Consider the following 24,147-nt stretch of genomic DNA (forward strand, 5'->3'; position numbering starts at 1 on the left):
AGTTATTTGTTATTCCTGGCCACAAGGTCAAGAATAGGCTGATGCGATAGATAGAATTTGCACACATCAGCCTTGAGAGGCGCACTCATGACTCAAAGCATTTTCTTCCTTACTTTACATTAAAAGCGCAAAGTTCTGAATATTGAGGACCAAGATTAAGCAGCAATTTCACTGTAACACTCAAACCTGGACTCACTCACATTACACATTATAAAGTAAACTGGCAAATGGTTGGAACACTGCTGTACTTCCATGGGAGGCTGGCCAAGAACTTGCTTACGAGTGGGTTACCCAAGCCTTGCCAGAATGTGAAGCTTTCCCCCCTAGCCTGGGTGGTGGCACAGGGTCCCTGCAGCTGAAACAGCGGGGTGAGCAGCCTGTGGCCATGCTTCTGTAGTGGTCTCTATCTGGAGGGAGACAGTGGATGCCAGCCGGGAGCACATCATCTGCAGAAAGCCAACTTCTACTATAAGGGCAGTGGGGGGCGGGGGGGGGGAGGTTAGCAGGGACGAAGCATCCTGTTAGACTCTACTAGGCTCAGGCAATAAATAAAGAAAACGCAGAATCTGTGGTTAGAGGCAGAACAGCAGTATTGGGTTAGTAACCAATTTCATATCCTCCAAAATTGTAACGCGGCTTCCCTTTCGACAGAAGCTCATAGAAAGTGACCAATGAGCGTTCCTTCCTGCTGCCTTTTGCCAATGTCCAAAGTCTGTGCAAGAAGATTCGACTCGAGACAAGTGAAATGTCCTGAAACTTTTCCTAAAAGGAATAAATAAAAACTGCCTGTCCTGAGACACATTCCTTTAAGAACAAAAATGAAAAGGGCGGGGGGAGGAATACTAAGGGCCCCTTTATATTGAACATGCTTTTAGTGTCTACAGTCAGCACAGCGTATATTTGAGGACAAACAGCAGCAGATTATAATCCAGCCAACGTGAGCTAAGGCCATGGCTAAAGGCTAGTTCTGCACGGCTCTGTTACAAGAAGTCCTCTGATGGTCAAGGGGAGGGGGGCGTGCTCGGAAACCAAGGGGCACCCCCTGCCTGTAGGCGCTGGTTCCTCCAGCAGCCAGAGCCTCCTGCGCAGCCAGAAGCCCTCAACCATCCTGTGTTCTGTCTTCCTGACCGCTCTGAGGGTCCTGCGATCCAGCCTGAGAGCATGCGACCTGGAGCCAAGACCCTACGTTTGTCCTGTGGGGTAGGGGCGGGGCCAGCATTACCTGTGTTTCTAGCATGCATTAACCGTGGAGAGTTTTGTAAGGCTTTATCAACATCATCTGAAGTCAAATGTGGAAGAGGAGCTACAAAACAAAACAAAAAAGCAACATCAAAATGAAAAAAAAAAGAGAGAATTACCTTCTTTTAAAAAAAGAAGAGAAAAGGAAGAAAAACACCTCCCCACTCCCACCCTAGTATCGTGGGCTGCTTGGAAATCTCTCCATGGCCCTGCTGCTTGTTAGCGTGTTAAAACCTAGGTGGGCCCATATTTAATTCAGGGAATGAGTGATGGAGATGCCAGGCAAAGCATTTACACCAGAGTTCACAACCCCCAACTACTGCGCTACTTCCATCTCCCGCTAACCATGCTTGATGCCTGAAACATTAAAGCATGCAGCAAACTTCGTGAATTCATGCCTCCGATTGCCAATATGCCATTCCCATTGTCAGGTGAGCCACATCTCACGATCCCAAACGGAAACCTGTGTTCAGGTGGGATCTGGGGGAGACCCAGTTTAGCCTTAGGGAGGATAAACCCCCTAATCCCATCAGAGAGGGGCCTTTCCGTCTGTTGCTATTTCGGGGTGGGGCACCACGGAGACTCAGTCATGTGTGACCAGACAAAGCTTTGCTTCCCTCTGCCATGTGGTCTTCTTGCTGGACGTGACCCTGGTGGAGGCAGCTGAAAGCCAATGTGACTTTGGGGCTCCTGGGGCACGCGCTGGCTGCTTCTTACCACGTTCACCTAAATCACGGCCTGGTAAGCATTTGGTCCTCTCAGACCCTAACTGAGAACTACTAGGACAGGAAGAAGCTGTCAACAAACTGTTTTGAACCTTCTCCACTCGGGTTAGCCAGAACCAGCACGACAGTGACCTCTGCCCCGAGCGGGGACCATCTTACTCTCTCTGAGGTAGTGCAGGTGGGAGAGAAGGATGTCAGCGTTGTAGCTCGGGGTGAGCCTCTGGAAGTCGTCCTTGGTCATCTTGCACAGTTCCTTTCCATCAATGTTCTGGAACAGCAAGATGTCAACGTCCGGAAGGCCGTATTCTTTCACTGCCCACTCCAGCCACTGCCGGACGTGGTCCGTGCTCCACAGCGTGGGATCTGAAAGGGGAAGGAGCATAACCCATCAGTTCCTGTGGACACATTCCCAGGGCAGAGTCATGTCCCAGGCGGGGCCCCCAGCAGTCGCAGCTTTCCAGAGCGGCCCCTTTTCCCCCCACTGTCCCAGGAGAAGAGCCTCCAGCCAGGCTCAGGGACCTGTCACAAGGTGTCTGGGGGAAAGATAAAAACACAACTGACTCAACAGGCAGAGATCACTGCCTTTAAAGTGAATCGTTCTGGAAAGCCTAGGACTATTCCCACCACTTGGCCCCCTGGTTGCTCGGGAAATCGAAAGTTTCACTTGGGGATGGATTGTTTTTATTATTATTCTTTTTTTTTTTTCATTTACTTTTGCTTTCATGTATTTTTTTTAATTTTTATTTATTTATGATAGTCACACACAGAGAGAGAGAGAGAGAGAGAGGCAGAGACACAGGCAGAGGGAGAAGCAGGCTCCATGCACCAGGAGCCCGACGTGGGATTCGATCCCGGGTCTCCAGGATCACGCCCTGGGCCAAAGGCAGGCGCTAAACCGCTGCGCCACCCAGGGGTCCCTACTTTTATGTATTTAAAAATGAAAAAAAAATGGCAACTTTCTTTCCTTATTAAACCATGGGCATCTTTATATGAAAATAGAGTTCACAACACACATGGGGAAGGTGTTAATTACGGTCACACCAGAAAGTATTTGTACAAAATACTGAAGACTCCTGACCACAAAATTGGAAGTAAAGTGTAGGTAAACCAAAACCCTAACACCTCTGATGAGCTAGCATTTCTAGGAGAGAGCTGTCAGTTAGTCACTTGCTTTTCCCGCAGAAACTCTGGTTTTGCACCTAGCTGGCGCTGCAGGGGTAGGGGAAGGGCTGGGGGACTTTCTCACTCCACAGCTGCAGCAAACACCCCAAGGCATGCAGGCAATGCCACATATGGGAGGGGACCCCGTGGGATCCCAGATGGCACAGCCCTGGGGAGAATCCCCATGGAAATACAGCCGGAACTGCCCCCACAGGAACAGTCCGGGTAGAGGGATATTCAAGGTCCCCAAATACTGGCAGATGGGAGACACTCGGGCAACCCAGAGTTCAAATCCCAGGGTCTCTCAGTGTGCTGCAACCCCCAGAGACTGCTTCTTCCGTGTCTGTTTTATATGTAAATGAGAGCCTTGACCTTGGTTCTTAGGACAGACCCTTAGAGGTTGGGCATGCCAAGATGCTCTGATCATGAGTGAGAATCTGGTGTAGGGATAAGTCATCCCTTTGAATCACTTCATGGCTAATAGCTTTAGAAGCTTGTTTGATCTTATGAGTGTTTCAGGCTACTCAGGAGTGGCACATGCTGTGTGCTGTTGGGAGAGACTTCAAGTTTCCAGAAGTAAAGAGCAGTAACAGGGAGAAGCAGCCAGATCGTCACAGCACCAGAGGTCTCGCCTCTTCCCTCCCTGCCTTCCTCCCTTCCTTCCTTTTTCCTTCTCTCTCCTCTGCCTCCCCTCCCCCTTCCCTTTCACACCCTAATGTTTCATATCTTTTTAACTGAAAGATTGGATTCAAATCCAATAGAATCCACTCCCTCGCTTTCCCCTCCTGAACATTCCAGAAGCAATCACCATTCTGGACTTGATGCATGCATCATCTCTATGTGTATTTGAATACTGTTACCGTATCAACTATGTGTATTGTTTGTGTTTTTAAACTTAACATGAATGGTATCTGATTTTCTTTTGGCACCCACCACCGTGTTTTCAAGATGGGTTCAAGTTAACACATGTTCAATTGGGTAAGCAGCTCTTGGGCACCACCACCCGCACAGACCAGTGAACGTCTGAGTGCCTCCCTTCCCGCGCACATGTGAAGGCATCTGCCTTGGTCCACAGCTCTGGCTCTACCCTGGAGTCACGGGGGATGGGAGCACTGAGCCTGGTCTCATCCCAGGAGATTCTAGCTTAATTCTGCTGGAGAGCAGCCCTGGCATCAGAACTATCAAAAGCTCCCCAGGTAATTCTTAGGTGCAAGTGAGGTTCAGACCATCGACCCATGGGCCTCACTGCTTGGAGTGTGGTCCTGGGATACTGAGGCGTTGACATCACCTGGGAGACCTACTTCGAAAAGCAGAATCTCAGGTGCCGCTCCCCACCTGTATTTTCATCAGATCCTCAGATGATCCGCATGCAGGTTAAGCACAGGGAAGTGCTGGCCTGAGGGGAGCACCCAGATGTGGAACTGCTGGGCTGTAGGGCAGGCACATGTTCCATTTTTCTGGTTAGGATTTCAACCAATTTTGTAACACTCACATTCTCAACCAGCCACCAGTGTACAGAATCTGAAAACCCAGGAGAGCTCTGATTCTGTGCCATCTACAGAAACTGAAATGGTAGTGTTGACAGGAAGGTGCGCACATCCCTGTGTAATTCAAACACGCGGAGATACTTTGTTAGTGTGTGAAAATTGAGTGTATCCACGGGAGGTTAGCTTTGTCTACCATTAAGTTCAGATGGCTCTTTTGCCATTATGTTGGGATTTGACCTTGGGGGAGAAAATGGTCAAAACTCTAGACTATTTTCATAGAAGGTCCTTCTTTCTTCTTTTGCTCATGGCCTGTCACAATTCCTCATTATGCAGACATGGATCCTTTCAATTCAAGCCCTCATGCCCCTAGGTTCTACGCAGAGGACAGTCACAGGCTCTCAGACAGAAGGTCTTCCCATCCGCCAGCCTTCTCGGGTCATTTCTTTAAATCCCACCATGAGGTATTAGGCAAACCCTTCATATTTGTTTTGTTTTGTTTTTGCCTTTAACAACTTAGAAGGACTATTTTTTTTGGGGGGGGGGGGGGGAGGAGCATCTACTTCCTAGAAATCAGTCCAGAGTGAAATTGCGTTTTCTTCTCCTAATGGTATAACTAGATATTCTAAAAATGATATATAAACATCTTCCCAAAAGTCATGGACTTCATGTTAAAATGGTAAAATGACATCTTAGGAAAACAGCCAAAAAGAGAAGTCTAATCTCTCTGTGGTCCCTTGGTACACTGTTAATTGGTTTCCCTTGTTAAGCCCAGGACTATCATGGCTCATTCAGTTTTCCTTTCGAAGACCTATGGGCAAGACCCCAGAGGCCAATTCCTCAGACCTGCATTGTTCTTATTACGAACATTCTCACTTTGGGTTGGTGAAATGGCTGTTCTCTCGTACTGCTGGCATGACTATAAATCGCTACCACCTTTCCAACAAACAATTCAGCAATACATTTGAAATGTCTTTTAAAAAAATGTGTGCATCGTCTCTCAACTAAAAATTCCACTTCTAGAAATTTATCGTAAGGAAATAATAGAGGATGTGCGCAATGATTTATTTTCAAGGATGTCCTTTGTAGTGCTGTTTATAATAGCATAACGTTGGAAACACCCTAAATGTCCAACCAAAGAAAACTAGTTAAGTTGCAGCACATTTAGGGATATTCCTGTGATACTTTGAAATGAAAATCATACTGCTGAATCTATTGATATGAAAAAATGCTTAAAGTGGATTAAGTTGAAACCTTTGAAAACATTACTGAAGCATAATTATTGTTGGCGAAGAAATGTAAATATAACCACAGAAAGAATATTGGAGAGCTTGGCAGTAAGATGTCAACTGTCGTCTCTGGGGAGAAGGTGATGGAGATTTTTTTTTTTTTCACTAAACTGTATTTTCTCTCCAATAGACATATAATACTTAGGTTTAAAAATTGTTTATAAAAACGTATGCTGCTCTGTTTCAAAATCAAAACAAGATCTTACAAAGAATTTATTTATTTATTTTATTTTTTTAAAGATTTTATTCATTTATTCATGAGAGACAGAGAGAGAGAGAGACAGAGAGAGAGGCAGAGGGAGAAGCAGGCTCCATGCAGGGAGCTCTATGTGGGACTCGATCCTTGGACTCCAGGATTGCACCCTGGGCCAAAGGCAGGCACTAAACCACTGAGCCACCCAAGGATCCCCAACAAAGAATTTATATACATATATGTTTGTTAAAGTGTTTTTATAAAGCTTTCAAGGGCATACTATTTTAATCTCACTTTCTTATACAGTTTATTAATGGGGATTGTTTCATTCAAAAAGAATAAAGTTACACAAAGTTGTATTACTCCTGAATCTTTTTAGGAATGGATCTCTGCATCCCTGCCCTACAAGTTTATAAGCAAAGAATAGAAAAACAAACCATGGTTATATGATAGAGTAAATAAGGATGGTCCTTTCTGACCTACTCATGGGGTGCCATTATTCCAGACCTACTCTGGAGGTGTCATAACAGAGAATACTTTTCAAGGGACAAGCCCAATCACCTCAACATGAAGCGCAGAAGCCTGAGTTTGCTAGACCCCAGTATCTTCATGGGATGTCATGCTAACCACTCCCCATCCTGTCATCCTACAACCACACACTACTGCCTGCCATCTCCTGAACCACTGCCCCATGCCTGTGCCTAAACACACCCACTGCATGCAGAACTAGCCCCTTCTTAATCCCTTACCTTCCCTCACCACCTCCTTTGGGGATCAGTTCTTGATGCTCTTGAGGGATAAGCACTTATAATGACCCTCTGGGCAGGGAAGTGACAACAAGACTTGCAAGCCCGAATCCTGCACCAATGATAGTCCCACAGTGAGCCCCACCTTCCCCAGCTACCAAGGCCAGGCATGGATGCTGCAGCGGTAGGCAGCGTTTTGTAGAGTTCAGGTCAGTATGTTCGGTCCCAGCTCTCTCTTCAACTCCAGACACCCCAGTAGTCTCTAGGGTCTCCTCCATGCTCATGGTATATTAGCAAAGCTGTCTTCTTCTGTCCCATTCTGCCATCACAGAAGGGGGCTCACAAGGTCCCACAAGATTCAACAGACCTTACCTCCTTCCCTTATCCCCAACTATGCATACAAAGGAGAAACAGGAGGGAGCCACAGAATTAACCCCAGCCAAGGCATCACCTTTAGCTACGTTTAGGTGTGCCATTCCATACCTTCGGCCTCCAGAGACCAGTGGGGCTCAGGACCCATCACTTGACCTCATGATGAAGCCGGCTATTCCTTCTTCTATGAAACAACATGCAGAATTCAAGGACCTAAAGCAAGACTCCCATCAAATGAGGTCTAAGATTAATTAACTCAAGCTAGAAGGATCCAGAGGAGACAAGGAAAAGGAGACCTACCAAGGGAAAAGGCAGAGTTTTCACCAGAAAGGCTTTGCTCGAGACTACATAAATGAAAAGCATTTGACAGGATTCGGGTGACAGAAGCAGAGAAGCCCTTTAGTTTAGGGGAACAGCGAGAGCCCAGCTTCATGCCCGCAGAGACATGAAACACCTGAGGTGTTGAGGGAGAAGTGAGAAATTGGGTGTGGCTGGAGTAGAGGGCTTGAGAGGGGGCACACAAACACAGGAGGACGGAGATGAAAGTTGGGGTACCATCACAGGGAGCCTTCAGTATCTTGCTAAGAAGCCTGAACTTTATGATTCAGGAATTTCAGAGTCACTGAAAATGTCTGAGGAATCAAATTACAATTACATCAAGCACAGCAACCTCGGTGGTAAAATAAAAGGCTTTATTGGGAGCCAGAATACCAATATTTGGGTTCTGATTCAACGATTTACTAGATGTAAATGCTAACCTTTCTGGATTTTGTTTTCTTTTTCTGTGGGTAATTAAGTGAAATGTTAGGGGAATAGAAAAGTAAATGAGATAATGTATGTGAAAGCACTTTGCCAACAATAACACTGCAGAGAAATAATGCATCCACACAGTGGATTTCACATCGCAAACTCTGCTGAGATGGAATAAACAATCTCCTATCTCAGGGCCAGCCTCTTCCTTTAAGCACAAAAGTCTGATTTACGCTTTATTTTGAGAAGCTTTTGGAGGTGCTTCTGTCAGATGAATCACGAACCACTGAAGATAAGTTGTTTTGTTTTCAGCCTCCGGGCCAATTGTTTTGAAAATAGCTGTGTCATCAGTCCACATTTCATGGACATCAAAATGGTAAACCCCATACTCCAAGGGAAAAGGGAAAAAGAAGTCCTCAGTCTCTGAAGCCTCTTATTTGTATCTTTGATTCCATGGTTAATAACTACAAGTTTTACGAAGGCTATTTCGGTAAGTTGAAATGAAAAGAAAAATAATAAAGGCGAAGCATAGAGTTCAGGAGTTGCACCATTTAAATTACTGCTGGGGTTGGGGGGTGGCAAGCGGTGTGTGGGTAGAGGGTTGAAATTATTTTTACATTTCCCTGAAACTGTTTTCTGACCTAGTAGCGTTCCACTGATGCCAGGAAAATATTAAGTAGATATTTAAATCAGGCAAAAGGATATTGCATTGCCAAAGACGTACTGAATCTTCACGAAATAGAATACCTCATGTGGGCAAACATTCTGTGTCAGAGACCCCCCAGAGGAACGAATAAAAGTCAGGTTAAGCAAGAGTCAAACTGGTGAGAATATAAGCCCTAGTGTCATTTTTCTTGAATACCAGCGTAAAATATTGGCTTCCAGATAGAAAAATCACCCTTGTTTAAGAACAAATATCGACACAAATTGTACCTCTAAGCCATATCACAATCCTATGAAGTCTTTGTTTATAAAACCAGGCCCTGGGCAAGTCTGCCAATCTGCTGTCCAAGACACTCAAAAGCCTGCAAAAATAAGATTTAACATTTTGCCTCTTGTTAGGGAGAGACTTTACATTCACAAAGTAGGCTCAACAGAGAGAACTGGCTTCATTTTGGGCTTTACTTTACCCCAGATTGAAATTTGAACTCAAGAAGCCTACACTGGTGGACGCCTGGGTGACTCAGCGTTTTGGAGCATCTGCCTTCCTTGGCTCAGGACATGGTCCCAGGTCCCCGGATCGGGTCCCACATCGGGCTCCTTGCAGGGAGCCTGCTTTTCCCTCTGTCTTTCTGCCTTTCTGTGTGTCTGTCATGAATAAATAAATAAAATCTTTTAAAAAACAAAAAAGAAGCCTACACTGGATTCTGTTTCTGAACCTTTTAATTTCCTAATTTATAGATGAGGTTCAGTTACCATTTTGATAGCTTTGATCTCTAATTTTTTTTGAATTAGTGAATTAGCCAGTGAATGAGGTCTATATAACACTGATTTTCTTTGATTCTGGTTGTTCTTTTTTGGTGGCCTATTGAATGGCCAATTTCTGCAATTTCTGCAAATGCCCCTTGAGAGTTTAAAAAGAATGCATATTCTCTCATTGTTAGGTAGAGGTTTCCTCAAATCATTGGATTAAAATTGATAATGGATACCTAATTTTTTGGTCAATGATCTATCAGCTGCTGAGAAAGGCAAATTAAAATCTCTCACCTAAAGTGGATTTGTCTTTTTCTCTTTACAATTCTTTACATATCTTGAGGCTATGTTACTATGTATATACAAGTTCATCATTGTCATGTAGTTTTCATGAATGTAACTCAATTATCTCCAGTAGTGCTTTCTGCTATTTCCACTTTTGTCAAGTTTGATTAGAATTTGACTAGTACATCTTATTCCATCTGTTTGCTGTCATCCTTTCTTTGTGTTAATGTTTTTGTAAACAGTACTTAATTGACTTTCGAGTATTTTCTTTTAAATCTAATCACTCTCTCTTTAATGGCAACTTTGGTCTACTTATATGTATTGTTACTGATCTGATTTCTGCCACCTTATTGTGTTCTTTTTATTTACCTTGCTTTATATGTTCTTTATTCCTCCTTCGTAAGCGTCTTATTGAATTTATCGATTTTTCTTCATTTTTTTTTTTCCTTTCTCTACTGGTCTGGCTGTTTAACATTCAAGTTCTATTTCTTTACTTGTTACTCTTTAACAAAATCCAAATTTAATCACCAAATTTATCCCTTTCCCAAAGAAAGCAAGGAATTTAAAAGTCTTGAACTCTCATCATGATCATCCTTAATCTTGAATGATGATATTATCCAGTGTTTTTATTCTACTCTGTTGCTATTCTCCCTACTTAGGAGGTTGTGGTTGTTACTCTATAGCCATTTCTCTTTAGATCTATTCTTTTTTTTTTTTTTTTTTTTAAGATTTATTTGACAGAATGAGAGAGAGAGAGCGCGCACAAGCAGGGGGAGCAGCAGGCAGAGGGAGAGAGAGAGGGAGAAGTCGACTCCCCACAGAGTAGGGAGCCCAATATAGGGCTCAATACCAGGACCCTGAGATCATGACCCGAACTGAAGGCAGACACTTAACCGACTAAGCCACCCAGGCACCTCTAGAGCTATTCTTATTTCAACTAATTTCATTGCTCTCATTTCCGTATCTTATTCCTTTCTTCTAGGATCTACTTTCTTTATTAGATTTTCTGTTATTTCTTGAAGTGAGGGTCGGTTAGCAACAAACTCAGACTTTTGTTTGAGAGTATCTTTATTCTCCCCACAATTTACAGAATGGATTATAATGCACTCTTAATAAAGTTTTTTTTTTAAAATCATATTCCTCTGAAGTTTATTCTAAAGAGCCCATTGGCTTCAAGAAGCTACTAAATGAGTCTATGGCAGAAAAAAAAAAGTTAAGAGCCCAGAAGAGAGCTAGAATTTTGTCAGTTTCTCCTAGCTCACTGAATATTTTTCTCTACTGCCCTCAGTGTTGTGTGTCATTGTGGAGAAGTCTGCTGTCCTTACAACTGTCATTATTTTCAAATAGTCTTTTTTCTTTGCTGGTTTTTAAGTTCTTTGTCTTTGGTGTTCTACAGTCTTGCCAGAATATGATTAGTGTGTACTTATTCTTATTTATCTCTTTCTATCTTCTGCTTCCTGTATATGGAAAATGGTCTTGTTCATAAATTTTGAAAAGTCAGATTTTTTTTAAAAGATTTTACTTATTTATTCATGAGAGACAGAGAGAGAGAGAGAGAGAGGCAGAGACATAGACAGAGGGAGAGGCAGGCTCCCTGGAGGGAGCCCGAGCGGGACTCGATCTCAGGACCCTGGGACCATGACCTGAGCCAAAGGCAGACACTCAACCACTGAGCCACCCAGGTGCCCCAAGTCAGATTTTATCTCTTCAAATATTTCATCTTGTCCATTCTTTTTACTCCCTCCTTTCTGGAACTTCTATTAGATTCAGCACATTATCACGAGCCCCTTCCCTGCCCTTCACCTTTGCTCATAAATTCCATGTCTTTATCAGTGATCTGCACCCTGAAATCAATTGCAAGTCTACTTTCCTTAATTCACTCTTCGACTTTTTCAAATCAACTGTTTAACCCACCTACTGAGTTCCTGATAACTTGTAAATCCTTTTTTGTGTTTCTAGGAATTTTCATGCTGCTTCTTCAACATTATCTGTTCTTGGGATGCCTGGGTGGCTCAGTGGTTGAGTGTCTGCCTTTGGCTCAGGGCACGATCTCGGATTCCCGGGTTCGACTCCCATATCAGGCTCCCTGCATGGAGCCTGCTTCTCCCTCTGCCTGTGTCTCTGCCTCTCTCTCTCTCTCTCTCTCTCTGTCTCTCATGAATAAATAAAAATATTTTTAAAAAACAAAAAAACAAACAAAAGTATCTGTTCTTTTCCATAATGTCTTGCTCCTCTATTTCTAGTTCCTTCTACTGTGTGTTTAACCCCTTTTAAACCTACTTACTTTATAGTCTCAATCCCATGCTTCAATTATCTAACATTCTTGAGGCTTCATCATGTTGTCTGTCGTTTCTGCTGACTCCTGCTCTAGGTAGATTGCTTCTTCCTGTTTTTGTAATTTGGAGTCACAGAGTCATTTTACAGTGAAGCTTTCTCTGCAGGAATATTCTGTAAAGTTTGGATTGAAGATGTGTCTCTCCAGGAGGATCACATACATACTTCAGTCAGGTGTCGGAGGTGGGCATTAGCCTACGACCACTTTTCAATGCTTAATTTCTCAGCCTAGGATTGCTGGAAAACACAGTTGTGTGCATATGTACATAGAGAGAGATCAAGTCCCACTCCTTGCTTTGCATAAGACCGAGACCAAGACCTCATCTCTTGCTGCTTAAAGACCTAAATCTCTGAATGAGAGACACTGGTATCCCACCCCCATACACGTCACCTGTGACAGCCAGGTGACAAAAGGACAGAGGAATACTCTGTTCTCAGTTCCTTCCTTGTTTTGAGTTGCTAAGGAATTCACTGACTTTTTCCCCCACAGTTAGACATATAAAAGATGTCAGATTCCATGCTACATTTCCAGGTATTCTTTAAGAGGAACACCTTAAGTCTCTCTTAAGCTCAACATTTTACTAGGCCCAAGAGTCTTCTCAGCATATTTTTTTACCTATTTAAAACTTTTCCATTTCCAATGTACCGGTCAGCCTAGCTCATGCTATGCTCTGTTTCATGCATTTATTAACTGTCAAAAAATTAATTGTACATGTTAATCATGTAATACCCTACAAAAGAGTCAAACACTATAAGGAAATATGGCTATCTTTAGCCTGCTTGAGAATCAATAATTTCATTTAAGTGTTTTATTCATAACACATGACTAAATTATTTTTGCTGGGCTCTAAACATATCTTTGACATTCTGACACGCCAAATACTTCACTGGATGGAGTCATTCTCAGCTCTTCCTGAGTGGATTAACTAGTTTCAGGATTTTGTTTTCCTTCATTTCTTCCCCCTGTTGCCTCTCCTTGGTTATCCCATGACAACACAGCTTTTGCTCATCATGTTTTAGAGATGCATTGACCTGTTCCACTTAAAGTTTCTCCTTGCTCGGGTTTCCTTTGCCTCTTTAGATATTGATGTCCACAGAGTTTTGTCATGGTCCTCACTCCATACTTACCCCTGTACTTTCTGTCTATTCCCATGTCTACCTACAACATGCATAGCACATTAGTTTCCAGTGGTTGCCATTAGAGAGTACACTAAGTGACTCAAAACAACATAAATGTGTTGTCTGATGGTTGTGGAGGCCAACATCTGAGAGCAAGGTTCAGCAGGGCCCTGCTCCCTCTGGGGATCTGTGTAGAATTCTTCCCTTGTCTGTTCTAGCTTCTGGTTGTGGTCAGAATCCTTGGTATTCCTTGGCCTGCAGCTCCATCAATTCAATCTCTGCTTCCGTTATTACAAGGCCTTTATTACAAGGCCATTATTACAAATCCCCTGTGTGTCTTCACATCATCCTCCCTTTCTGTATGTCTGTGTCCAATGTTTCCCTTCAATAAGGACACCATTTTATTAGACCCACCCCCAGGACCTCATCTTGACTTGATTCAATCTAAAAACACTCTACTTCCAGATAAATAAATATAAAAAAATACTCTATTTCCAAATAAGGTCATGTCCTAAAGCACTGGGAGTTAGGGCTTTAACCTTTCTTTTTTGTGGGGCCACAATTCAACCCACACCACATGCTTATGTCTGTGGATCGACCTCAAATCTCAGGATTTCTCCCAAATGCTTGACTTGAATATGAAAGAAAAAAAAAAACACTATAATATCTGGAGGTCTTACAATATCCTCAGCATTGTTTATGTGCTTCAGATGTATTTTCTTATTTAATCCATACAGTGTCATACAAAGTAGGTATTACCATCATCTGTATTTTGGTGCAGCTGCAGGCCAAGGAACACCAAGATTAAGTGACTTTCCAGGTCCCAGAGAGAGACAATGGCAGAGTTTAGAACCCAGGTGTGGTAAGCCCTGATAAATGACTTTTAACCCTAATGGCTCTCAGATTGCCTTGTGGGTGGATGTCCCACTGGTAACTTAAATACAGAATAAACCAAACCAAATCATCTAACTTAATTTTTTTTCTCCACACATTAACATCCATCTAGCCACTCATGCTAAATCTAAGTTATTTTCAATTCCATCACAGAAATGTAGTGGTTACATCCTGAGCAACACAGTAGACTATTTTAACATCTCCTCTAGTATCTTGTCCTTTACTTAGTCTCCTTTGAAAAGGCCATTTCAGAATCTCTGCAACAAGAGCATCTCACCATTTCATGTCCTTGTGTTCCTCTCTGGGTAATTTTTTTAAAAAGATTTATTCATTTATTTATGACAGACATAGAGAGAGAGAGAGGCAGAGACACAGGAGGAGGGAGCAGCAGGCTCCATGCCGGGAGCCCGACACGGGACTCGATCCCGGGACTCCAGAATCACGCCCTGGGCCAAAGGCAGGCGCTAAACCACTGAGCCACCCAGGGATTCCCCTCTCTGGGTAATTTTGATAGGGTAGCACAAGAATGAGAAACTCAGACTCTGGAGTCAGAAAGAACTGGATTAGAATCCTGGCTCTCAGAGTTGTTAATTGTTGGCTGGGACTTTCTGAGCAATGATCTTTAGTTTCTTTATCTATAAAGTGAGAATAATGAATAATACCTACACCACAGGGTGCTTGGGGATTTAAATGAGATATTACCTTTTTCTACAAAGTGGATGGTCCAGTGCCTGACAATAGGGTGCACTCAACAGATGGCAGCTGTATCATTTCTGTGTTTATGATTTCAGTCACACATAGAAGAACCCCGGGACAGTTTCCTCAATCAGCTTATAGTGTAAGAATATAATTAACTTTGACTTCGGATTTAAGGTTTAGATGGTTTGCTTGTCTGGTTACTTGACTTGGTTGCACAGAAGCAATTTAAACAGAAGATTATAGAAACCCATTTCATAATGTAGACATAGTGGAAGAGATCCTTGGGAGCGTTTAGTGGCGTGACAAAATAACATGAAGACGTGTCATCTTTCTTACAAGTTCTGTAGGTAGATGTGAACACAAGCCTGGGAACTGGCTCTGGTCTTATCCACCTGTGCAAGTATCTCGGGGAGAGGCGCTTCCCTTCTCTCCAGTACTCTACGTTCTCATGTTTAAAGGAAGAGGTTTGTGATATAGTTAGCATTATGTGTCAACCTGACTGGATCATGGGATGTCCAGACATTTGGTTAAACATTTTTTCTGGGTGTGTCTGTAAGGGTGTATCCAGAAGAAATCAACATTTGAACTGAAAGACTGAATAGAGCAGTCTGCCCTCCCCTGTGTGGGTGGGTGACATCAACTAACCCACTAGGGACCTGAATGGAACAAAAAGGTGGAGGAAGGAAGGGACGATTTGCTCCCTTTGCCTGGTTTTTGAGCTGAGACATCGATCTTCTGCCTTCAGGTTTCTGGCTTTCATGCTTTGAGACTTGAACTAAAATCTACACCATTGACTCTCCTGGGCTTCCAGTTTGCAGACAGCAGATTGTGGGCTGTGAGACTTCTCAGCCTCCATAGTCACATGAGTTAATTCCTCATAATAAATAAATAAATGGGGAAGAGGAGAGAGAGAGATGGAGAGACATTGGTTCTGTTTCTCTGAAGAATCTTGACTAATGATACAAAGTTGAAGGCAGCCTGGTGGCTCAGCAGTTTAGTGCTGCCTTCAGCCCAGGATCGAGTCCCATGTCAGGCTCCCTGGATGGAGCCTGCTTCTCTCTCTGCCTGTGTCTCTGCCTCTCTCTCTCTCTGTGTGTGTGTGTGTGTGTGTGTGTGTGTGTGCGTGTGTGTGTCTCATGAATAAATAAATAAGATCTTTAAAAATAATAATAATACAAAGTTGAGCTAAGATCATCCAGGGTCTTATACCTTCCACTCCTGTGATTCCATGATTCTTGCTAACTAAATCTAGATTACCACTCACTCAACAGATGCACATTTACTGACCTCTGCATACAGGCCACAAGCCTGCTGCTATTTTGTCTGGTGATTAAAAATGCAAAAGATGTGTTCCCCAACCTGCAATCTAATAGAATAGACAGTCTTTAATTAACTCTAGCAAGATTCAAACAAAATAGGTTTACCGTCCAAGGTTGGTGAGGATATTCTTCTATAACTTGTTATTCACCTGCTTTCGAAGCCCAGCTTGGAGGTGTCACATTGAGAAGGAATCATGTGAGAGCCACGTGAGTCCTCTTCCACTCTGAGAACTCAAAATCTTGACTTTACAATAAGCCAGACCAGCAAAGACTCACCGTGGACATATGCTCTCTGTCCACAATGAGCTGTTCTCTAATGTAATTCACTCTGTTCATAAAGGATGTCTTAAGGACCATACTAGTGAAATGCAGTGCTGCAATCATGTCAGAAATATGGTCACCTCTACAGTCTCACTGGACCTCAAGTGTAAAGTCCAGGGATCCTGCATTTGGGATTCAGAATTAAGAAAAACATTGTCTTCCCTGTGAAACTTCTTTGTAAAATCAGGGATTATGTCCCCACATGACTTTTTATTTTGGCTGCCAGGAAGCTCAAAGCCATACTGGAAGCGTGGCTACAATTTCTTGGCCAACCTTGTGGTCAAATGTGGTCAAAATGGATACATTCTTCTTTCATGTGATTTTGGTTTTTCATTAATATTTTAATTGCCTCAAAACTGATACCTAATTTCTTTTTGATCAGTAATTTGGTTCACAGGTTTATCAGTAGTTTAGTCTACAAAGCATCTCCAATCCTTGTGGGATTAAATGGTATATGCAGATTTAAGTACATATGAGATGCATTCTAGAATATAATGTGAAAGAAAATTAAGCATGCTAATAAAAGAACTGGTTAGATGTTTTAAAAGAAGCAATTAAATTGCCAAAAGATTAAGGTTGGCTTCCTAGACAGGGTGGATTTTCCCTGAAGAAATATTTGTGAGCAAAGAAAGGAGGAAGGGCATTCCATCAGAGGGAACCACATGGATCTAGACATAGGCTTGTGGCAATGCAGACTGTGAGAACATATGACTCAGGGCCAGGATATGGCAGAGAAAAATGATGGAGGCTGCAAAGAGATTAAGGAATCATATGAGATTCCAAGGAAACTACTCTTGACAGTCATGTTTATTGTCATCTCATCTCAGATGCTCTGAAACATGTGTCTGAACCAGTCATTTAAGCTCTTAATCCCATATGCTCTTGTCAGGAACCACTTACTTCATGTGGATGGGTCTTATCTACTCTTGATCAGTTCTGGTCACTTCCTATGTGACAGGCATGAGATTCGCAAATACTCACTGATACTTCATGAATTGAGGAGAAAGGATCCAGTGTGGAGGGCCTGAAGATGACATAATACAAGGAGCTGCAGCCATGTGTGTTTGGGCGGGGGGGGGGGGGGGTCAAAAAAAAGGGGGGGGTCTTAAATCATAGAAGAGCTTTTATTCATGGTGACTAAAACACAGTAAGCCTCAGTGAATGAATGAATGTAGGGAACAAGTGAATGTGGCAACTCTTTATCTCTGAGACTTCTGATTGCCATGAGTGTTTGTGCTCAAGGTGAATATTGAGACAATAAAAGTAGAAATGTTTGATGAGTCACTAAATTACCTCTGAAACTAATAATACACTATATGTTAATCAACTGAATTTAAGTTGAAAAAAGGGGAAAAAAAGTAGAAATGTTTGACAAGCCCAATGCCCAATGCTTCTGCACCCATTTTAGGGAATAAAAACAGTGAAAAGGAAAAATCTTTCAAAATGATGTAAGCTGCTAAAACCTGAGGTCCTATTGCATTTTGGTCACCATTTTGCAACTTTTAAGAAAAGTGGATGAAGACTGTGCCTTCCTCTTTGTTAGCCCTGCTGGTTAGCACACTGCCAAGTACACTGTCAATACGGAAAAAGCTACAATGACCACCAGAGGTATAGCTGGTACACAGAGGGCCAGTGTCCCCGATGGCAGATGCTCTGTGAAATGTGGAGAAATCCAGTTTTAGAATACTAGCTCCATCATGCAATGGCGACCCATTTGTTTCTAAACAGTGATCTATGTTCACAGACTCAATGAGGCAAACGTGGAACACTTGGAAGTCAGCGGCCTGCATTGTGCCCAAGTTGTCTTGGCTGTTGATAGGAATGCAGCCAAATGCCTGCAGGCCTCATACTGCGCTTGACCCAGCTTGTCAGAATGGAGCTCCAGGCTTCCTCCACTCTTCACTGCGTTCTGTAACTTTAATTGTCCTGGGTTTTCCTGTGGATGCCTCAACATATGACCGCTTGTTTTATTTTATTTTATTGATTTTATTTTTATTTTTTGAGTACCTTTGTCACACAATATTACATTGCTTCCCACCAAATGGGCGACTCTTCATTTTTTTAAATTGCTTGGAATGTCAATGTGAAATTGTTGGTTATTTCCTATCTTCCTGGCCACTCCCTCTTCTAAAAAGTAACCCAGCCTGCCTTCATTAAAAACAGTTAAGGTGTACTCAAGTAAAATTTACTCGCAGTCTCTTATTTAGATTAGAGCTTCTCAAATCGTATTATGCATGAAATCACCCAAACAGTGCATCAACAATGTGGAATCCTTGACCCTCCCCACATCCAGATTCAGGAAACTTGGAAATGTGCATTTTCAAATCATAAGTCTCCCAGGGAGTCCTGATGCAAGTGATTCTGACTGTACTTGGAGAAACATTTTCTAGTCGACATCCAAATCCAGCTGAGCCAACCACTGAAGTGCCATTTCACCAGGCTACACGTGTCTAGCTCCTCATAAGATTGATTTCACTGAATGACACTCTGATCTACAACCATGTCAGGAACAGCCCAACTCCATGAGATGTAGACTTAGACATACAGATGTACACCAAATAGACAGGTAGATGAAAACGCACAAATGTGATTTACCATCTAACCAGTGTACTGTGAGAGGAAGAAACACACATACAATTTTCCAGGACAACATGCATAAGCCAGGGCTCCCCAGAATGTCTGCTGGTCTCATTGATTGAGTGTTTTTCTCAGGACTTTCTCGTTCTTCGAGGGAATATTTTTCTCTAGATTTAGAGTGAGTAGCTGGGCCATCTCTCCTATACTACTTTCCTTTTTAGCCTATGAACACTTCATGCAATGATTGAGGCATCCCCTTCTCACTGCCTGCTGACACCTTGGAGCTGAGTGACACTCACCTTTTGCAACTGTACAAGACTTAAAAATTTGCATTTTAAAAGCAGATGCTTAGAGGGGATCCCTGAGTGGCTCAGCGGTTTGGCGCCTCCCTTTGGCCCAGGGTAGGATCCTGGAGTCCCGGGATCGAGTCCCGCGTCGGGCTCCCGGCATGGAGCCTGCATCTCCCTCTGCCTGTCTCTCTCTCTCTCTCTCTCTCTCTCTCTGTCTATCATGAACAAATAAATAAATAAATATTTAAAAAAAATAAAAGCAGATGCTTAGAAATAAGTCATTGTTCTCAGCTATCTTTATGATTTGCCCTTCTGAGTGTCAATCAATGTGTTTAACTAGTAGGAACTCAATGTGCCAGGTGGAAGCAGATTTGGAGAATTCCATTTGTGTGCAGAGTGCTTTATGCCTGCAAGAGGTGCCTGGGTCCTGGAGTGGGGGCTGAAGGTCCAGATGCAGCAGCTGACAGAGCTGCCCCCAGGGCCTGCAATCTCATGGCCACATTGGGGAATTATTTGGATTGTGCAATGCAGCCGTCTGGGTAGGTGGGTGGGTGGGTAGGTGGGTGTGGGTGTGTGGCGTGTGTGTTCATCTGTGTGTCTGAGCACACATACATGAAGCTTGGCCAATAACTGAAAGACTCACAACTTGCAAAATCAGCCACCACTAGCTCTCTTACAAACACTATTAACTGAATAACTGCCTGCATTGGCGTGAAGCAACCAAAGGAGGGAACAGCTGAAAGAGGACTTTCTTCAGGGGATGAAACCAGTCTTTACACAAAACCTTCAGTGTGAGCCAATCTGCACGACCATCAGTCCACTCATCCAACTGACACTTAATGAGCAGCTACTATACAATAGCAGGCACGCTGGATGCTCTGACTCCATTAAAGTGGTTCTTTGCCTCCTCCCCATATAAGTATCTCTCCTGTTTTCTCAACATTTTACTTAAGGTAGCAACCCTCAAGTCTGTGCCTGCTGGGAATGATACTGATGACTTCAAAGCACACTGACGATGTGACAGAAATATGACCCCGTGGGTGAACAGTTTAAGTGGTACCACACATTACCTCCTGGGTCTGTGATTCTCTAAAGTACCAAGACAAGAATCTTCAATATAGACCTTGACTGGTTCTCCCATCTTAGAGAACTAAAAGCTTTGTTTTGCCTGAATTGGAGGAACAACACTCTTAAGAAACAAGGCTACGGGTGAGATGGGCATGGATGGACATCCTTTGCATTCCTACCTCATCCTGGTTATATCCGGATAGTGTCTGAGGCAACACCATCCTTTCCCTCCATTCTTCCCCAGGAACAACTGCTCTCAGCCTTTTGTAGGTACCACACATCCAGGATGCTTGCCTTGGACATTTGCATATCCATATTTTTCCCAGAGGAACAACATTCTATTCTACAGCCCAAGAGCGAGCAATGGGTTTCAGATAAGTAGCTCAGCTGCTATGATCAAACCAAGTACAGGGCTTCTGTAGAAAAGTCAACTGCCTTTTAATCAGCATCAAAATCAGTTCTGTCCCTGTCATCAAGTACACATGAGACTTCATCTCTGCTGTCCCCAGTAAAAGTCTTACAAAATGCCTCAAGATGAGGGACGGCTCCAAAGGATAATGCTTTTCAATCAACTGCACCAAATCAGCTTCATGCAGTTTGCTGAGAGCCACCCTCTCCCCGTGACAATCCTAAAGCAAAGTCCGGTCCACAAACCCACGCCAGAAGTTGGGCCACATCCTCTATATGTTGCCGTCTATGTGGAAGGGGACAGAAGTCCGTGAAAGTGAGCGTATGCAGACTAAGGGGCAGTGGGATGGGAATCACACCACGGAGGGGACTGTTTGTCATCACACTTCACAGAGATGCATTTAGTGACCCCTGGAGCAAGGGAGAATCACGTTCTTGCAAACCTTGCCCATGCATAGATATCCTTTCACTCATCCTCCCCTTAGTTAATATTCACTTGAACACCTACTGCATTCCAGGTCAGCACCTGGTTGGCCATGGAGGTTGGGCCTTTGGGGGGGCTGAGGCTGTATGGAGGGAGGAAGCTAAAAAGCAAACACTCACATGAATGTGCAGTATGATGACCAATGGGAGTGAACACAGTAAAGACAAATAAGGCAGGGAAGATGAGGATGCTGAGATCAGCCAACTGGAGTTGAGAATGGTTCTAGATGAGAAGCCCTCAGGAAAGGGCTCTCTGAGGAGAAGTTTGCACCCAGCCCTGATGAAAGACAGAGCTACCTGGAATCAAGGGTTTCAGGCTGAAGTGGCAGCAAATCCAAGCTCCCGAGACTGAGCCACAGGGTGACCAGATGGTTAGCCACAAGGAGTGACAGGGAGGATCCCACGGGGGCTGTGTCAGGAGCCAAGACTGAGCCCAGAACCTCAAGGAGGAGAACAAAGTGGGCAGGCAGATCTGTGTGAACTCTAACGTGGCCTCTTACTATTAGACCCTGGGAAAAGTTAGTTGACCTCTGGAAGCTCCATTTTCCTCATCAGGGAAATTGTGATTAAGAATTCCATTTCCCAAGATTTCCTGAGATGGTGTCTCCAAACTGCTTACCAAAAACCCTGCCATGGAGTAAGTTCTTATTGTGGCCATGGTATTTTTGGTTTTATGTGGCACATTTCCTCTGAGAAGCTGTGTGAAACTCATCTTTCCCATTCCCTTCAGTTTTGCTCAACAAGTTAGTTCCTGGCATTTCCTCAAATTCAGAGCTATTGCTTTGGTTTGAGTTTAGAATTACTTCTGTGGCAAAGAATTACTCTGGTTCTCGGAATCTGTAGTACAGGCCAGGGATAGCTGGAATTCTTGATTTTGAGAACGCGCAATACATAGCTCCCAGCGTTTTATTTTTTGCTGGATAAAAATTTCTTTTTTTTAAAGCCTACTATCTAGTATGAAGAGCACTTCATCTAAAAAATATTTAATACCAAATAATCTCAGAAAAAGGGCAATTCTTCCCTTGAGTGGTCACTTTTCATAGATTTCCATTCTCTCTCTCTCTCTCTCTCTCTCTCTCTCTCACACACACACACACACACACACACACACACACATACACACACAGATCAGGGGACATTTCACCAAAGGTGGTCAGACTCCTGCTGGCTTCCGTGTAGAATAATGGCCCTAGACCAGTGAGGATGATGGAAGCCAGAGAGGTGGGAAGAGAAAGCTGAACAGCCTTCTGGAAAGGTGTGGCTTGCGGACTGAGCAGAGTGAAGTATGAGCATCTGACCTGCTGGGACGATGACTCTACGCTCGTTCGTGGTCATGTTTGGGGGCGGCATGTGCTTCTCCTCCATGTAGCTGCCATAATTCATGCCCACAGTGTCGGGGCTGCCCACCATCTTCCCGCCTTTGGCCATACTGCATTCATCCGGGGAGTTCCTGAAGGAGAAGAAGATAAATCCTACCATTATTGTTGCCACCAAGAAGCCTGCCTCCCAGTCTTTTTGTGATATACAGAGAGAACCAAAGAAGGGCAAGGTGGGGAGGCTGAGGAAGGAGGAGGAGAGAAGAGAAATGTCAAAGGGCAAATACAGTGTCTGCTCTGCGCTGAATGACCGTGTCCCCTCAAAACTCCATTTTTGAAGCCCTGACACCAAAAGTAATGGTTTTTGGAAGTGGGGCCTTTGGGAGGTGACCAGGGTCCCACAAGGTCATGACAGTGAGGACCCTGTGATGGAATTAGTGCCCTTACAAGAAGCAGAAGAGACCAGAGGACTCTCCTTCTCTGTCTCTGCCACTGAGCACACACTGAGAAGGTGGCCGTCCACAGCTCAACGAGAGAGCTCTCCCTAGACCCCAACCCTGCCAGCACCTTGGTCCTGAAGTTCTAGCCTCCAGAACTGTGAGAAATACATTAATAGATGCCTGCTGGGTAAGCCCCCCCAGTCTGTGGTATTTTGTTATGACAGCGGAGTTGGACTAATATAGCGCCCACGCTCAGTTGAAGCACCAAGCAGACACCAGGGATGCAAAGCTGCCACCTGGCTTCTCTTTCTTAAGCCAGCTCCTTCTGAAACTGTCATGTCAAAACTTCCCTGGTGACAGCTGTTTGGAAACACTTGCAGGGAACAGTGAACTACCATTGTCCTCTCTCTGTGACTATAAACAAGCCATGTACACAGATGCTTGGAGGCAACACCGGCTCTGAAGGCACTCTGACAGGCTTATCCTAGAACGGCATTCCTCTTCCAAACCTCAGAATGAGATCCTTGTGTCCAATTTCAAATCCCTATAGCCAATCTTTAGATATGGAGCTTTGAAGGCTCACCATGTCCCCAGCGGAGGTGCAAGCAGGCAGGACAGAGGAGGAGGCAGGCCTGGTACCCTGGGAGGTGGCGGGAGAGTACACTCAGCAGCCCCTAGGCTGGGATAGGATGAAGCCAGCTCTGAGGATGCAGAAAGGGATCAGCAGCTGGCACTCGGGTAACCCTTCACAGGGCTACTGTTACTAAGGCAGTTGTAGTCATTTGGATAAAGACAAATCTGCCTTTCTTTTCTGGAAATATATATATATATATATATATATATAGTGAAATTTGAAGGGTAGAGGATATGGTGGAATCATATCTAATAGGGAAATCCCACATGGAATATCCAGCTTACCTGGGAAACAGAAAAATATGTCAATGTCTTTTAGAAATTAACCCACAGATGGTTAACTCAAGCTCACTGTATAGCTGAGGGATCTTGATAGTTGGGTTACGTCTTCTAAGGTGGATTTCTAGCAATTGCTTCTCCAGCTCTACCCAACACAGGACTTTCATGCCTTTGGGAATCTCCAAATTTCCACTGGATGTCGGATTTCCTCACCCAGTGTCTAAAGCCTTGAGGCTATGGACTCCACTCCAAGGAGTTTTACTTCATCTTCTCCACAGCTCAGTAGTGGGAGCTCTGCAGCCAACTTGTG

The 24,147-nt window shown here is 43.7% G+C and overlaps 1 protein-coding gene across 7 annotated transcripts in view; it reads right to left on the minus strand.

The window, feature by feature from the left end:
• Window positions 1–24,147, minus strand: part of ERG (ETS transcription factor ERG) — a 186,046-nt gene that overhangs the window by 18,004 nt on the left and 143,895 nt on the right. For all 7 annotated transcript variants that reach the window (XM_038581504.1, XM_038581503.1, XM_038581499.1 and 4 more), the window contains 3 exons: window positions 22,468–22,619; window positions 2,124–2,327; window positions 1,223–1,303 (listed from right to left, as the gene is read on the minus strand). In XM_038581504.1, the coding sequence (XP_038437432.1) occupies window positions 1,223–1,303; window positions 2,124–2,327; window positions 22,468–22,597 (415 nt within the window). In that variant the 5' untranslated portion in view covers window positions 22,598–22,619. The remainder of the gene's footprint in view (window positions 1–1,222; window positions 1,304–2,123; window positions 2,328–22,467; window positions 22,620–24,147) is intronic.

This window comes from Canis lupus, chromosome 31 (assembly GCF_011100685.1).
Source record: "Canis lupus familiaris isolate Mischka breed German Shepherd chromosome 31, alternate assembly UU_Cfam_GSD_1.0, whole genome shotgun sequence".
NCBI lineage: Eukaryota > Metazoa > Chordata > Mammalia > Carnivora > Canidae > Canis > Canis lupus.